At 45.8% G+C, this 17683-nt stretch overlaps 1 protein-coding gene across 2 annotated transcripts in view; it reads left to right on the top strand.

Moving 5' to 3' along the window:
* Positions 1 to 353: 353 nt before the first annotated feature.
* ALDH2 (aldehyde dehydrogenase 2 family member) overlaps positions 354 to 17683 on the top strand; it is a 50654-nt gene continuing 33324 nt past the window's right edge. The window contains exon 1 of one of the 2 annotated variants that reach the window (XM_047761172.1): positions 354 to 376. In XM_047761172.1, coding sequence (XP_047617128.1) covers positions 371 to 376 — 6 coding nt within the window. In that variant the 5' untranslated portion in view covers positions 354 to 370. Of the gene's footprint in view, positions 377 to 15930; positions 16141 to 17683 lie in introns of those variants that run through there. The other variant, XM_047761171.1, reaches the window with a different exon arrangement.

Raw genomic sequence — 17683 nt, 5'->3', positions numbered from 1 at the left:
GGCCGGTGGCCCAGGATATCATGTGGCCTCAGAATTTCTCTTGTGGTCTCTGAGGTAACTTTGTTAAGTAAAGCAGCTGTGGGGATGAAAATAGAAGCTGCGCTGTGGGGTGACCCCATGTCTCCCTAAGATACTGTGCTGCCAAGCAGGGAGGCACGGGGCGGGACAGTGAACACTGCCGGAAGAACGCAAGTCACAGAGATGTGGCCTTACCCACAGAGATGTGGCCTTACCCAGTGAAATAATTCCACTCACTGCTCTCAATTACACCCTGACTCCGAGCCTAGCACTGGACCAGGCCTTGGGAAATGTGCAGGAAAACAACCAAGTCAAGTTGCCCTTATCGAGGGGCCCACATCTCAAGTGGGGGATGGTGGTGAGTACCTGAGACCATGGTGGGAGCTGTGGTGTAAGCACTGCTGGGGGTGGGGAGCTGAAGGCTCCAGAAGGAGCATTTGAGATAGACCTGCATGATAAGAGGGGGCAAGCGTGCTTCAGAAGAAGGAGCAGCAGACGCAGAGGCCGTGGGGGTCAGCCCAGTGTGTCTGGGTGCAGAGTAGAGAGAGGAGGAGGTGCCAGGTGATGTGAGGCCTCAGAGGCCTTGGGGAGGAGTTTGCTGTGCATACTAAATGTGACAAAATGGTGAATTTAGGTAGCTGTGTGACATGTGTTGAGTATTTAAAAGCTCTTTCTGGAGTTCCTGTCGTGGCTCAGTAGTTAACGAATCTGACTAGCATCCATGAGGGTCCCTGGCCTTGCTCAGTGAGTTAAGGATCATGAGCTATGATGTAGGTGGGACTTGGATCCTGTATGGCTGTGACCATGGTGTAGGCCGGCAACTACAGCTCAGATTTGACCCTTAGCTTGGGAACCTCCATATGCCACGGGTGCAGCCCTAAAAAGCAAACCAAAACCAAAACCAAACCAAACCAAAACCAAAAAACTCTTTCTGCTCTACAAAGGAGAAAGTAGTTCACCAGGACAAAGCAAAGAAGGATTAAAGGAGGATTAGAGCCGATTTCCCAAAGCTGCAGCGGGGTCCAAAAGAGCCACTAGCAAAAAAAATTAAGAAAGAAAGAAGAGAGAAGGAAAGTCAGGGGGACTGGGGCAGGGCCTTAAAAAGATATGAACAAAGAATCTAAAGAATAAAGGGAATTTCACTGGGTCTTCATCTGACTTTTTTACCTCTTCAGCAAGCAGGGGCATTTCTGCTTGGCCAGGCCTGGTAATGGACGTGGTAATGCTGGCACTGTGCTTCTTTGAGGTCAGTGTGTGGTTGGGGGTGCACCCATGGGTGTGAACAAGTTTGGCGTGGTGGTGAGTATGCCTGACAAGTTTTATTTGTGGAACACTTAACATCTTGACAACATTCCTACATGGCTGGGCCTGCCTTCTTAGTAGCCTGTCTTGGGAAAGGGAATGAAATGTGACCACAATATATTAACGACTTTTTTTTCCCCCACAGCTACTTTCTAGTTCAAAGCATAGAACACACAGTCCTCTGCTGTCTCCTGGCAAGCACTGGGGGCTAGATTCCCCTAGAACTGAGCCCTCCCCAGTGGCCACAAGTCCTCAGGGTTCCATCAAGGATGCCTGTCCTGGAGGGGCTTCCATCCCGTCCTTCCAATTCTTTCTACTCTTCATGCTCCCCACAGTGACTTTTGGTCTTAGCATCCACAGCTGTCTGTGCTCCCCCAAGCCCTGACTTCTTATTCTGTCAGGTAGTTTCAGAACAATCCTAGAGCGGCTATAAGAAAGAGACTGGACTCCAGGAAACTTGCCTGGGTGGGGTCCCTTCAGGATGTCCCAGGGAGTGATGCTGAATGACCAGGCTCCAGCATTCTCCACCATCACTCCCACTGTGGAGTCCCCAGGGATGCCTTGGGGATGACAGGGCTGTGCTGCTAGTCACCCCTCTGCAGTCACAGAGACACCTGCTGCAAGCCCAGGGCTGAAGTGTTGGTTGAGCATCTCTGAGACATTTGGATCAGTATTTGTACTGTCTTCCGTGGAGCCACACAGCTCCAGCGCTCTCCCCGCCATCAACCTCGCCAGTGTGTGTGAGTGTCAGAGCAGAAAGAGGGAGGAGTCCCTAGCAACCTGGGATCCAAACCTGTGATCACCTATTGGACAAATACTCTGGGGTTGAGGTCTTTTAATCAGGATGGCTGAGTAGAGAAGTGGCTTCAGGGAATTCTCTATCACATCTTAGCATTAGACAGAGAACCTAGTGGTAAAGAGTATCACAGATAAACAAAACCACTAGTTAAAGCGTTAGGCACAGATATTACTCAGTAATATGCTATCACAATAGGAAAGAGGGCCCGGCAGGAACTGACCTCAACTTCCATTTGCACAGAGGGCATTTTACAGGGAGAAGGAGAGGGCAGGGAGGGGCAGTGGTGGGGTTTACATAGGGAATTTCCTGCTACATGTACAAAAAGCAGGGAGGGTGGAGGGCAGTGGTCCACATGACACCCATCTGGGGTTTGCTAACTGGTGCTTATGGAAGTTAGGCTCCTGGTCTCCCACAGAAATTGGGAGCCATGAATCTCTCTCAAGGCATTGGCTGGAATAAACAGTAACTTCTGGCAGCCTTGAGTATTCTCAGGCAGGTACACTCCCTGGCTCAGGCCATCCTAGGGATGTGGCCTTAAGCAAATGGAAACTCTGCTAGTGTTGGTTCAAGTCTTCAGATGTGGCGGGGGTGGCTTGCATCATCCCCCCTGAGAGTCTGCAGGTTTTATTAGTCATGGTTGAGGCCCAGTCAAGAAGAGAGCTTAGTTAGGGGGAGTTCCCGTGGTGGCGCAGTGGTTAACGAATCCAACTAGGAACCATGAGGTGGCGGGTTTGGTCCCTGCCCTTGCTCAGTGGGTTAATGATCCGGCGTTGCCATGAGCTGTGGTGTAGGTTGCAGACGCGGCTCAGATCCCGCGTTGCTGTGGCTCTGGCGTAGGCCGGTGGCTACAGCTCCGATTCAACCCCTAGCCTGGGAACCTCCATATGCTGCGGGAGCGGCCCAAGAAATAGCAAAAAGACCAAAAAAAAAAAAAAAGAAGAAGAAGAAGAAGAGAGCTTAGTTAGGGAAGCCTAGTGACAGTATGGCCAAGGAGAGGTTCTTTGTCAGCTATGCTTCTGGAATCAAATGGCTCTGGGTTTCAATCCTGCCTCTGTGATGGACACGCTGGGTGACAATGGGGAAACGACTGTCTATCTCATAGGGCTGGTTTTCTCTATTGAAAAGTGGAGAGAATAGCACTCCCTCCAGGATTGACTGAAAATTAAATGAGCTGACAATGAAGATTAAATATGAAGCCTGCAGTACATTGTTGTGTTCATGTGTGGCTGGAGTCTGGAGGGGCTAAAGAGGAAGCTGTGCTCAAGCTGGGATACAGCCTATGGGGGCCCCACCAGACCCAGCACAGCTGGACCAGCCAAGGCTGCAGTCCTCACTGACTGACTGCAGAGGAATGGCTTTGGGGCTCTGGTTACAATGCCTGGTGCAACTCAGCAGGTATGCCCTCCCAGCCCATGCACAGCTGATGCTGCTTGTCTGGGGACCCCATTTGGAGAAACGGGTGAGGGGATACTAACTACCAGGCATTTAATATCTACCAGGTGTCAAGGATTGTACCTGTATTATTTTGAACCTTTATACAACTGGTAGATACTGTTTTTTCTGCCCATTTAGGAGGTGAGGAGACTGAGGTTCAGAGAGGTTTCATGACTTGCCTAAGATCACACAGTGAATTCAGACCTAAACTACAAGCCCATAGAGCTCTTTCCACGAGGCACACATTTTTACCATCTCTGAGAGGCTTCCTGAGATGTGCTGGCTGCTTCACCTGGAAAAGGAGGAAGAGGAAAAAGAAGTTTCCAACCAGCCCAGGAGAGCATGCCCTCCTATGAAGAAAGTGTGTGTTTGTTTCCAAAGCCGGGGAATCTCAGGGGAACCACCTCACTGACTTTGGGGCAGCCCACATAGGGGTTGCTGCACTGAGGGCTGGGCTGCAGGGCCCTGGTGAGCTGGTGGCCTCTCACGAATTTGTGTGTGTATGCAGATAAGGAGGGCAGCCTGTGCATGGGCTGCATCACATTTTTTCCCTCCTGCTTCTGAGAGAGAATGTCTTCCTGTTTAAATGTTGCTTTGAATTGCCCCCCACCCCAAAATTGTTTGCACAAAAGCAAAGAAAAAATACCATCCATTTGATAGTCGGTGTCCCAGCACCAGGACTAAATATCTAAAATCTCAGTGACCCTGACGTATACCTCACTTAGCACTTTTTAGAGAGCAAGTGGAACTAGATTTTTTTCAACCTTAAAACACACCCTTGGGTCCTAACAATGAAATGTTTTGGGGTATTTTAAAGCTAAGACTTTGTATATCTTAGAGGAAGTGAATAACTGTTTCTTACCCAACTTGGGGCTTCTCCCAATGAGCTCAGCATGATGAGAAGACACCATTTATTCACTTTAAAGTGTTCACATTTCTCCACTCTACAGCATTCTGAAAAGAAGTTACATTTTTGATTTCTGAGTTCTTTCCCCTGCTTCATTCTTCTTCCCTCTAAGGACACTTTGATTTTCTCAGTTCCATTCCTGGCAATGAGTCCACAGATTAAGAGGCAATGGAGAATGAGAGAAAGTTGGACCCAGAGAAAGAAAAAAAAAAAAAATCAGAGCAAAGACTTATAGAAGAGCAAGAAAACAGATTAAAAGAAAGATAGAAGAGACACTTCAAGATGGTGGAGGAGTAGTGGCACACGATCGCCCTCTCCCACAAACACAACAACAAAAAAAGCACATCTACAGAATAAATGACTCGCACAGAGCAGCAACCAATCGCTGTCAGAGGAACCTAAACTCCAATGACGGCAAGAAGTTTGTGACATTACTGGGCAGAATGGGAGAAAAGAGGAGAGTGAGAGAAGGCGAATCCGATCGGGACGGGCGCTCCCGAAAGGGAACTGCGGAGGAGAAAGGGATCCCGCACCCTGGAAAGTCACCTACAAAGGGGAAAGATCAAACGAAAGAGGAATCTCCAGATGCAGAGAAGAGTGTAGCAGTAAGTTGGAGTACTGAAAAGCCGATCAAGAACCGAACGGACCATCTGAACTACGGGCACAGTCACCAAAAATTGAGACGCCTGGGTGGGGGCTGGGCACTGATACCTCGGCTCCAGAGGTTAGTCCCCTGGGCTGGGGGAGGCGGGGCGGAGCGAGACTGCTTGGGAGGTCTAGAAACCGGTCTGTCAAGTTTGACCGGGCAGAGACTGCCTGGGAGACTAGAAAACAAAGCTGTTGCAGAGAAAGGGAGAAATACTCTAGGGGCGGGGAAGTGGAAAGCCCCATCAGAGGGAACCTGGGAGAAGAGCCTGGTCTGCGCCCGAGCTGGGGAGGGGAGAGAAGAAGGGGTGGGTCCCCATAGAATACTCCCCATGCAACAGCAAGCTTACAGGCCTGATAGCTAGCTGAAAGCTGTGCTTCCCAGTGCATCCCCTCCCCCCACCCCCACCACCCCCACCACCCCCTACGCTCTCTCCGAACCTGGGGCTGCCTGCCATCGGGGAGGGCTGGCCTCAACAATTGCCTGAAGCCTACCACCGCAGGGGCTGTCCCTGCACAGGCCTGCTTGCCCTTTGGAGGGGCTACACTTCCGCAGAGCAGCACCAAACACCACCAGCCCCTGGGAAAAGGCCTGCAGCCCAGAAAAGCTAGAACAAGCCTAGCCAGGCTGTGAATAGATCTGCCTAATTCTCGGATGGTTTTTCTGAGTCGGGCTGCCCCAGGGAGGAGCCTCTTGGATTTCCAGCGGCCCTGCTACCCGCCCAAGCCCCCAGGGGGTGCCGAGCCCTAGTGGCTCAGCTGCATAGGACTGCCAGCTCCAGTCAGGACCCCCTGCAGCCCAGAAAAGCTAGAACAAGCCTGGCCGAGTCGGGAAAAGATCTCAGACGGTCTTTCTGAGTTGGGCTGCCCTGGGGAGGAGCCTCTTGGGTTTTCAGCGGCCCTGCTAGCCACCCAAGCCCTCAGGGGGTGCCCCACTCCCATGGAATAGCTGCTCAGCACCACCAGCCCCCTGGAGGAGCCCCTGCAGCCCAGAAAAGCTGCAACAAGCTTGGCCAGACTGTGAAAAGATCTGCCTACATTCGCAGGCCATCCTTCTGAGTTGGGCTGCCCTAGGGAAGAGCCCCTTAGGTTCTCAGTGACCCAGATAGCTGCTCCAGCCCTCAGGGGGTGCTGCACTCCTGAGGAACAGCTGCCCAACACCGCCAACCCCCTGCAAGAACCCCACAGCCTAAAAACACCAGAGCAAGCTCTGCATGACCAAGTGAAATCTGCTACCATCGTGGTGTGGACCTCCCAGTCCTGTCTGCCCTCAGGAAGTCCTCCTTTGCTTCAAAGAAACACTGTTAGCCCCATCAACACTCCAGAAAAGCCACACTGCCTCAAAAAAGACTGACCAACAACGCCAGCCCTCAGGAAATATTCCACGGCAGTGACAAGGCAAACACTGCCCGATAACGGAGAGTACAACTCCCTCAGGAGAAAGAAAACAACAAGCAAGATGAAGAAGCTGAGAAACCACCCCCAGTCAAACCAACAGGAGAACTCACCTAAAACAGTCAACAATGAAACAGATCTCTGCAGTCTGACAGACCTGGAGTTCAAAAGAGAAATAGTGAAAATACTGAAGGAATTAAGAGAAGATATGAACAGTAATGCAGATACCCTCAGAAAGGAACTAGAAAATAAATATAAAGGGGAGCAAAGAAAAACTAGAACATTCATTTGCAGAGATGCAAACTGAACTAAGGGCAGTAAAAACCAGAATGAATAATGCAGAAGAACGAATCAGTGATATGGAAGATAGAATAATGGCAATCACTCAATCCGGTCAACAGACAGAAAACCGAATCAAAAAACTGGAAAGCAATATAAGAGGCCTATGGGATAATATAAAGTGGGCCAATCTACACATAATAGGAATTCCAGAAGGAGTAGAAAAAGATAAGGGGATGGAAAATATATTTGAAGAAATTATCGCTGGAAACTTCCCAAATCTAAAGGATACTGGGTTCAAGATACAAGAAGCACAGAGGGCGCCAAACAAACTGAACCCAAATAGACCCACACCAAGACACATCATAATAAAAATGGCAAAAGTTAGTGATAAAGAGAGGATCCTAAAGGCAGCAAGAGAAAAGCAGAATGTTACCTACAAGGGAACCCCCATAAGATTATCAGCTGATTTCTCTACAGAAACACTACAGGCCAGGAGGGAATGGCAAGAGATATTTAAAGTGCTAAAAGGAAAAAATATGCAACCTAGAATACTCTATCCAGCAAGAATATCATTTAAAATAGAAGGGGAAATAAAAATTTTTTCCAACAAACAAAAACTTAAAGAATACAGCAACACAAAACCCAGGTTAAAGGAAATATTGAAAGGGCTTCCCTAAACCAAAAAGAAAGGAAGGAAAGGGAAGAAAAAAGAAAAGAAAAAAAAAAAGAAGAAGAAGAAGAACTAGGACTGAGGAAACCGCAAAAAGAAAAAGAACAAAAAAGTCCTAAAGTCAGCAGAAGGAAGGAAATTATAAAGATCAAAGAAGAAATCAATAAAATAGAGACTCAAAAAACAATAGAGAAAATTAATAAAACCAAGAGCTGGTTCTTTGAAAAGGTAAACTAAATTGACAAACCCTGGCCAGACTCACTAAAAAGAGGAGAGAAAGAACCCAAATAACCAAAATTATAAATGAAAAAGGAGAAATGACAACGGATACAGCAGAAATACAAAAAACCATAAGAGAATACTATGAACAACTATACGGCAACAAGTTGGACAATCTGGAAGAAATGGACAATTTTCTAGAATCTTACAGCCTGCCAAAACTGAATCAAGTAGAAACAGACCAACTGAACAGACCCATCACTAGAAATGAAATTGAAGAGGTCATAAAATCACTCCCTACAAATAAAAGTCCAGGACCAGATGGCTTCACAGGTGAATTCTATCAAACATATAAAGAGGAATTGGTGCCCATCCTCCTTAAACTCTTTCAAAAGGTTGAAGAAGAAGGAATACTCCCAAAGACATTCTATGATGCCACCATCACCCTCATTCCAAAACCAGACAGAGATACCACCAAAAAAGAAAACTATCGGCCAATATCATTGATGAATATAAATGCAAAAATTCTCAACAAAATCTTAGCCAACCGAATCCAACAACATATCAAAAAAATTATACACCATGACCAGGTTGGGTTCATCCCAGGTTCACAAGTATGGTCCAACATACGCAAATCCATCAGCATCATACACCACATTAACAAAAAAAAAAAGTAAAAAATCATATGATCGTCTCAATAGACGCAGAAAAAGCATTTGACAAAGTCCAACATCCATTCATGATCAAGACCCTCGCCAAAGTGGGTATAGAGGGAACATTCCTGAATATAATCAAAGCCATTTATGAGAAACCCACAGCAAATATAATCCTCAATGGGGAAAAACTGAAAGCCTTCTCACTCCAATCTGGAACAAGACGGGGATGCCCACTCTCACCACTTCTCTTCAACATCGTTTTGGAAGTCCTAGCCACAGCAATTAGACAAACACAAGAAATCAAAGGCATCCAGATAGGAAGAGAAGAGATCAAACTGTCACTGTATGCAGATGACATGATATTATACATAGAAAACCCTAAGGACTCAACCCCAAAACTACTTGAACTGATTCATAAATTCAGCAAAGTAGCAGGATATAAGATTAACATTCAGAAGTCAGTTGCATTTCTGTATACCAGCAATGAAATATTAGAAAAGGAATACAAAAATATGATACCTTTTAAAATTGCACCTCACAAAATCAAATACCTCGGAATACACCTGACCAAGGAAGTAAAGGACCTATATGCCGAGAACTATATAACTTTAATCAAAGAAATCAAATGAGTTGATTTTTCTATTTTGTGTGTGTATCAGTTGTAGATTTTTGGTTTGCAGTTATTCTGAAGTTTTTATATGAGTCTCTATATATAAGAGATTGTTTTAAGTTGCTGGTCTCTTAATTGCAAGTGCATTCCAGTGTCCTGCATTTGTACCCTGCTCATGATTTCTGATTCGGTGGCATAATTGTGTGTGGGTGATTTTGTATCTTTACTGTATATATACCTTTACTCGTGAGCCTTATCTTTTGTGGTATTTTTGTTTCCTGTTGCTGATCTTTTCTTTCCTGCCTAGAGAAGTTCCTTTAGTATTTGTTGTAAGGCTGGTTTAGTGTTGCTGAATTCTCTCAGCTTTTGCTTATCTGTGAAGGTTTTGATTTCTCCTTCAAATCTGAATGAGAGCCTTGCTGGGTAGAGTATTCTTGGTTGGAGGTTTTTTCCTTTCATCATGTTAAGTATATCATGCCACTCCCTTCTGGTCTGCAGAGTTTCTGCTGAAAAATCTGCCAATAACCTTATCAGGGTTCCCTTGTATGTTACTTGTTTCTTTTCCCTAGCTGCTTTCAATATTCTCTGTCTCTAATTTTGGTCAGTTTCATTAATATGTGTCTTGGGGTGTTCTTCCTTGGGTTTATTTTATATGGTACTTGTGCTTCCTGGATTTGAGTGAGTGGTTCCTTTTCCATGTTAGGGAAATTTTCGGCTATTATCTCTTGGAATATTTTTTCTGTCCTCTTCTCTCTCTCTTCTCCTTCTGGCACCCCTATAATACGGATGTTGATGCATTTAATGTTGTCCCAGAGTTCTCTGAGACTCGCTTCATTTGTTTTCAATCTTTTTTCTCTTTTCTGTTCTGCATCTGTGATTTCCACTAATCTGTCCTCCACCTCGCTTATTCCATCTTCTGCCTCCTATATTCTCCTGTTGGCTGCTTCTAATGAATTTTTATTTCGGTTATTGTATTCTACATCTCTTCTTGCTTAAGTTTTATATCTTGTATCTCTTTGCTCAGTGTTTCCTGTAAGTTATCCATCCTTGTCTTCATTTTCTTTCCAATGTCTTGCATCGTCTTCAGCATCGACAGTCTAAAGTCTTTTTCCTGGAGGCTGAGAATCTCCTGATCACTTAGCTGATTTTCTGGGGGGTTTCCTTTCTCCCTCACCTGAGTTATAGTTCTCTGTCTTTCCATTTTCATAGGTTTTTGGTGTGGTGAGCTTTTTCCAGATAATAGAGTTGTAGCCTCTCTTACTTCTGGTGCCTGCCCCCCTTGTGGCTAAAGTTGGTATGGGGCTTGCTGTAGGCTTCCTGGTGGGAGGGACTGGTGCCTGCCCACTGGTAGGTGGAGCTGATTCCTATCCCTCTGGTGGGTGGGGCTTTGTCTCTGGGTGAGATTAGAGGTGGCTGTGTGCTTGGGAGGATCTTTAGGCAGCCTGTTTACTGAGGGGTGGGGCTGTGATCCTACCTGGATTGTTGTTTGGCCTGGGGCTTCTCAGCACTGATGGGTGGGGCCAGGTTTTCCCACAATGGCCACCTTCAGAGAAAGGCATGCTGCTGAATATTCCTGAGAGTTTTGCTTCCACTGTCCTTCCCTCACAACAAGCCACATTCACCCCTGTTTTCCCAGGACGTTCTCCAAGAACTGCAGTCAGGTTTGACTCAGATTCCTATGGAAACTTTGCTTTGCCCTGGGACCCAGTGCATGTGAAAGACTGGTGTGCCTTTTAAGAATGGGCTCTCTGTTTCCCCCAGTCCCATGGAGCTCCTGTGCACAAGCCCCACTGGCCTTCAATGCCAGATGCTCCAGGGGTTCTTTCTCCCAGTGCCAGATCCCCACACATGGGAGTTTGATGTGGGGTTCAGAACTCTCACTCCTGTAGGTGAGCCTCTGTGAACCAGTTAGTTTCCAGTCTGTGGGGCTTCCCAGCCAGGAGGTATGGGGTTGCTTATATCACGTAATCATACCTCCTACCTCTTGATGTGGCCTTCTCTTTGTCATTTGGAGTAGGATATCTTTTTGAAAGTTTCCAGTCCATCTGGTTGAAGATTGTATATTTTGTTGTTTTTAGGAGAGAAGTTGAGCTCCACTCCTTCTGTTCTGCCATCCTAATCCCATCCTCTGGACTGAATCTTGACAGAGAAGATTTCCTTAAGCAAAGAGGGCTTGGGGAAGATAGCCACCCCCCCAAACTAGGGGAGCAGGGGTGAGAAAGCTACTGGTGGGGTATGGTGAGCACCACAGATGAACAAACCAGAATCAATGAACCTGTGAACCAATATGTGTGCTAAACTGACACACACCACTGTGGACCCCAGTGGGGACCTAAGTATGTCATCACACACTATCTCCATGTAAATTAATATCTATAAGTTAGTATGTTTTTTCTTTCCCCTCCCACAACCAAACTTACTGTTTTTCCTAGCTTTCACTTAGCAGGGGATAGAAATCTCAGCACCATCTTCCACTCCCTCCCTCACCCTTATCTCCATCCAGTGACCTATCAATTCCACCTCTGTGCTCTCCCTCCTAATCATCCCCCTTGTTTCTAACCAGGCTGTCATCATCTCTCATGTCAGCTCTCTGCTTCCAGCCTGTCTCTTCTCTATAACTGAATTTCCATGGTGTCTCCAGAGGGATCTCTCAAAGCACATTTACAAACTCATCACTTACAGGCTTAAAAATCTTGGTTGAGAGAAATGACAGTACGAGAGATTAAGATTAAACCATAAAGCTACAGGGGTCACACCAGCATCATACTGGCAAAGGAATAGGCAGATCCATGTAAAAGAACACAGTTCAGAAATACTCAATTACTTAAGGGCATTTAGTATACAAAGAGATGGCTTTTCATACGGGTGGGGAAAAATTAATTACTGAATAAATGGTGTTAGGAACTCCATGTAACATCTTAAAAAAAATGGAATCGGTCTTTAAGTCTTTCCTTATACCAAAATTAATAAAAGAATCAAATTTCAGAGTGTAAAATATGAGCAATGAAAGTACTAGAACATAAACATTCAAAAAATGGTGTTGGGGCGTTCCCGTTGTTGCGCAGTGGTTAACGAATCCGACTAGGAACCATGAGGTTGCGGGTTCGGTCCCTGCCCTTGCTCAGTGGGTTAACGATCCGGCGTTGCCGTGAGCTGTGGTGTAGGTTGCAGATGCAGCTCGGATCCCGCGTTGCTGTGGCTCTGGCATAGGCCGGAGGCCACAGCTCCAATTAGACCCCTAGCCTGGGAACCTCCATATGCTGCGGGAGCGGCTCTAGAAATGGCAAAAAGACAAAAAAAAAAAATGGTGTTGGGAATGAAAATGGACCCCTATCTTAACATTACTCACAAAAATTAACTCAAATTAACTGGAATAAAGACTTAGACATGAAACTCCTGGAAGAAAACAAGAAAAAAGCTCTGTGACATTGGTCTTGGAAATGATTTTTTGGATATGACACCAAAAGCACAAGCAACAACAGCAAAAATTAGTAAGTGGGACATATCAAACTAAAAAGCTTTTGCACAGCTTAAGAAACAATCAACAAAATGAAAAGGTAGCCATCAGAAGGGGAAAAATATGTGCAAATTGTATACTGGATAAGGGGTTTATACCCAAAATACATAAAGAACTCATATAACTCAATAGTGGAAAAACAATCCAATTAAGAAATAGGCAAAGGAACCAATAGATATTCTTCCAAAGAAGACATATAAATGGCCAACAGATACATAAAAGGAAACTTGCACCACTAATCATCAGGGAATGCAACTCAAAACCACAATGAGATATCATCTCACACCAGTTTGAATGGCTAACATCAAAAAGTCATTGTCAATCAGGGTTGGTGAGGATGTGGCAAAAAGGGAATCCTTATATACTATTGGTAGGAATGTAAATTGGTATAGCTACCATGCAAAACAGTATAGAGGACTGCCTTATGATCCAACTATCCTACTTCTGAGTCCAAGGAAAATCTAAAGAAGCTAAAATAACCACCCCAAAGAGCCACCTGTACTTTCATGTTCACTGCAGCACTATTCACAATAGCCAAGATACAGAAATAACTTGTGTCCACCAACAGATGAATGGATAAAAAAGACATGGTATATAGACACACAATGTATATATATTGAATATTGTTCAACCAGGAGAAAAACATTTGTTAACAACATGAATGCACCCTGAAGTCTTCATGTTGAGATAAGTCAGAGAGAGAATCACAAATACTGTATGACCTATGTTATATGTGGAATCTAAAAAGGTAAGCCCACAGAAACAAGTAGAATGGTGGTTACCAGGGGCTGGGGAGTGGGGGAAATGGGGAGATACTGGTCAAAGGGTACAAACTTTCAGTTATAAGATGGATAAGTTCTGGAGATCTAATGTACAGTATGGTGATTAGAGTTAACAATACTGTATTAAATACTTGACATTTGCTAAAAGAGTAGATCTTAAATGTTCTCACCACAAAAAAAGAAGTGATAATTATGTGATGTGATGGAGGTGTTAATACTATGGTGGTACTCATTTTGCATTATGTAAGTATATCAAATCAATATGTTGTATACCTTAAACTTACACAATATCCTATGTCAATGAGATCTAAATAAAGTTGAAAAAAACCCATAAGTTAAAAAAAATAATCTCAGAGTAGAAAAGGTTTTATAGACATAAGATAAAAGCCAGAAGGCATTAAAAAAAAAAACAAACCAAAAAGCTCTAAAACAAACAAACAAAAAAAACAAGGTACAGACTAAGTAAAAAGATAAAAACAGGATTGACAGAAAGTATTTGCAGCACATATGACAGGCCAAAGGTTAACTGCTTTGACATAAAGAAAGCCCCTATAACTCAATTTTATAGAAACCAACAACCAATCTAATAGAAAAATGAGCAAGAACATTAACAGTTAGTTTGTAGCAGTGGAAGAAAACATGACTATACAGTCGAAGACACTCAAGCACATTCCTAAAAAAAGAAATGCTTTTGTTCATCTATTGGATTAGCAACACTAACCAACAAAAAATCTGATAAATTGTATTTGTGAGGGTGTGAAGAAACTCAGACATGACAGGGGTGGGACATAAACTGATCAAATCTCTATGGCAGATAATACAGCAATAGTCATATTTATTTATTGGCCACACCCATGGTATGTGCAGTTCTTGGACAAGGGATCAAACCTGAGCCACAGAGGAAACCCAAGCCACAGCAGTGACAATGCCAATTCCTTAACCTGTTGTGCCACTAGGAAACTCCAGCAACACCTATACTTAAATTGTCCATATTCTTTGACTTAGTAGTTCCATTTTTATGAAGTCAAGGTTATAAATTGCAGTATTGTTTGTAAAGATAAAAAACTGGAAACAACCTAAACGTCCATCCAAGATCAGTTTCCTTGAGTGCGGTTACAGAAGATCTCCCACACACATTTCCAAGCAGAAAAAGCAAGATGCCTTGGGGGAAGAGAAATGCAGGCTGGGTGCTGCATTCAGAGAAGAGAGGCAGACTTACTTTGCAGTTTATCCCTGCAGCTGATCTGCAAACCAATTTCCCCTTCTTTCTGGGCACAGGGCCTGTTTCCTAGACTCCTTGATAAGGAGGAATAGCCACATGACTGAATTCTAACCAATGAAACAGGCTCGACCCAGAAAAACCTCCCTTGTGCCATTCTTAATACTTTTTCTCTCTTTCGGTTATTTGGACTGGTGCTGAGACCCAGGGGAACTTTGGGAATCAGGTTTTGATCTCAGAGTCACACAAAGAAAAGAGTCTGGGTCCCTGAGTTCCTGCCTAGAGGGGAACATCTGTGTGAGACACACTTAGGCAGGGACTTCATTGTGTTTGGCCACCAGAATGCTGTGGTGTATCTATTTCAGCAGATTATAATACTCTTACAATATCCTTTTGACATCATATTAGCTCTCCAAAACAAAGCAAAACTGAAGCAATACCTTTGCCTGGTACTCCATACTTGGGCTTTGTTCAATCTCTTTGGGCTCGGCTCCAACAGCTAGAGCCTTAAACAGCTCCCCAGACACTTGGCACCTAGATGTGCCCCTTTCCTCTGCTTCTCTGCTGTCAAAACACTTATCTCCACCCAGCTCAGAAACTGCTGCCAGGTTTCTTCAGTCTTTCTTGGACTTTTGCTGATATTTATTTGGTTGAAATGTACACATTTGACCCAGGATCCATCTGCTTTCCTATCCATTGTCCTCTCATTGCTCCCTGTGTCCCCAGTGCCCAGCCCTGGGATGTCTGTGGAATAAGACAGCCTGGAAAATCCTTACTCCCACCCCTGCCCTCCTGCAGTCTATTTTCCACAGAAGGAGTAAGCAATGAGTTTATGATGCAAAGCCAGCAAGTCATTCTTCCCTTCCAAACCCCCTCACCACCGCCTTCCAGTTCTGGCCCCACCCACCTCTCTCACCTCACCTCCTAATCCTCTCCCCCTGGTTCCCTGGCCTCCAGTGTTTCCCCTTCTGCCACCCAAGTCGGGTGGTCCCATTTCAAGGCCTTGCCCTAGCGTTCCCTCCTCCTGTAATGCTCTCCCTTAGTCACAGTCCCTTTACGACTCAGGTCTCACGTGTCAATTCCTGACTATGGGATTTAAAAGTAGTACCCTTGCCCCAACTATCTCTTCACCCTATCCATTTCCTTCGCATCCCTTTTCACTGCCTGAAATTACCTCGTGTTTGGACTAGAGTTGGCCTCTCCCACTAGAGTGTAAACCCCTGTAAGTCAAGGTCAGGGGTCGCTGTGGTTCAGGCCTGTACATATTATGGGTTCAGGCACGCAGTAGGGGTTCAGCCAACGCACGCAGAATTCTGGAGATCCAGTACTTCTACACCCTCGGCGCGCCAAGCGCAGAGACAGTGGCGGGCCCGCAGGGAGATCTGCGGCAATCCTCAACTGCTCCCCTCCGGGTGCACGCCCGGGGCCCCGCCCCGCGCCTGCCCATTGGCTGCCGGGCGGGGCCCGGGAGAGGTCCCCGGCTCTGCATTCGCCTTGCCCGCCACCTCAGACCCGCCGCTAGCTAGCTAGCCTCTCGGAACTTCAGCCCCAGGATCGGCATGTTGCGCCCTGCTGCGCTTGCCGCGGCACGCCTTGTGCTCCGCCAGGGCCGCCGCCTATTATCGGCCGCCCCTACCCAGGCGGTGCCGGCCCCTAACCAGCAGCCCGAGATCTTCTACAACCAGGTGAGGCCGCCCCCCGAGCCGCGCTAGCGCTTTGTTGTCTTGGGGGACGGAGCCCGTCGGGTGCGAACGGCCTGGGCCTTCTTGGGCCTCAGTTTACCCAATTGGGACTTGAGGGGTTTGCTGCAGTTGCTCTTTCAGCATACTCCCTTCCTTGCCCGCGAGCAGTTTGGCCCCGTAGCCGCCAACGACACCTCTGTTTCATTATGCAGCTGTGACTTTGGACGCTTTTCGTCTGGCAGATGACCGTTTTTCAGGGCCGACTCTGGGTCCCGTTCACCTTCCCCCTCCACCCGGATCGTCCTCGGATTTCGGACTTCTTAGTCGCCTCTGTATCTGAGCAGTCTAAACATCACCCACTCAGAGGACATGTCCTTTTAGACCCTCTTTGCAGGAACTGTTTTGTCTTTTCGCAGTTAATCTCTTTTAAAAATCTCTTTACTCATGCCCTCATACAAGGAAGTCCAAAAGTAAAAACAAGAAATGGAGGGGTCCTTTTCAGCTAAGATTTACTAATTTGCTAAGGCGCTTCCACTACTGGGAATTGGGAACGGGTAGATTATTTCCCCACCTGGTCGGTCGCAATCTCCGTAAAGTATTGGTGCCTTCCAATGGTCTTTGATTAAAGCAAGGAGGGACTTTCCAGGATAACACCAATTCCCAGTAGTCGATTTTTTGCTCAACTAGGACTTTGGAATATTTTCTGTTTTGATCTTTGAGTTTGGGTAAGGTGATGGATTTCACAGAGAAGAAAACTGGTTATGAAAGAGTTCGTTTTGTTTGTGCAACAAGTGTAGCTGCTGCTGCTCTTCTGAACTTCAACTTCTTTGAAGTTGGAAGGGGTCAGAGGGTGAGCACAGGGCCTCACACTGTAGGCACTTAAAGGAATAATGTCTCTTATTCTCTGTGCATTTCCTTTGCATCTGGCACTAATCCTTAAACAGCCCAGTGAGGTAGGTACTGTGATTATCTCCATTTTACAGATGAAGAGACTGAGTTACAAGGAGGTCTCCTGAGTTGCCCAAAGACTGAAGTCAGCATCAAAGTTGAGGTTCACATCTAGGCTTCTAAGAGTAAGCCAATAACCAGAACTTTCTGTGTGGTACCACTGATGCAACTCTGGGTGGGAATAAGGGGGTTACTGCTGATTTAGGATGCTGTAGAGCCTACCCCTGGCTGGCTGCTTTCAACAGGGGACCTGCTTGTCAGAGCTCGGCTGCAAATCTGCACATAGGAGATGGGAAAAGGAGCATTTGTGTGATTTAAGGGATGTTACAAATAGTCATTTGTGAGGGAATAAAAACAAAAGATAAAATAATATGCCCTTTGCATAACACAAGCCAAAAAGGCAGCAACTTCTGCTCCCTTGGTAGGCTGCTTAAGGAGGAGTTTATGCTTGAAAGACTTGAACATCAGGCAAAAACATCCTCAAAGGAAAAGCAGCAGCACACTAAGCCTTTGTGGTCACAGGATCTAATTAAAATCCTCCTCCTCTGTGGTCTTGTGGAAGTGAGGAAACAGAGTCCAAATGGGCACATAGGCACGG

This window comes from Phacochoerus africanus, chromosome 15 (genome assembly GCF_016906955.1).
Source record: "Phacochoerus africanus isolate WHEZ1 chromosome 15, ROS_Pafr_v1, whole genome shotgun sequence".
NCBI classification, from domain to species: Eukaryota; Metazoa; Chordata; class Mammalia; order Artiodactyla; family Suidae; genus Phacochoerus; species Phacochoerus africanus.
Note: the sequence above shows the minus strand (reverse complement) of the source record. Positions and strands in the feature narration are given on the sequence as shown.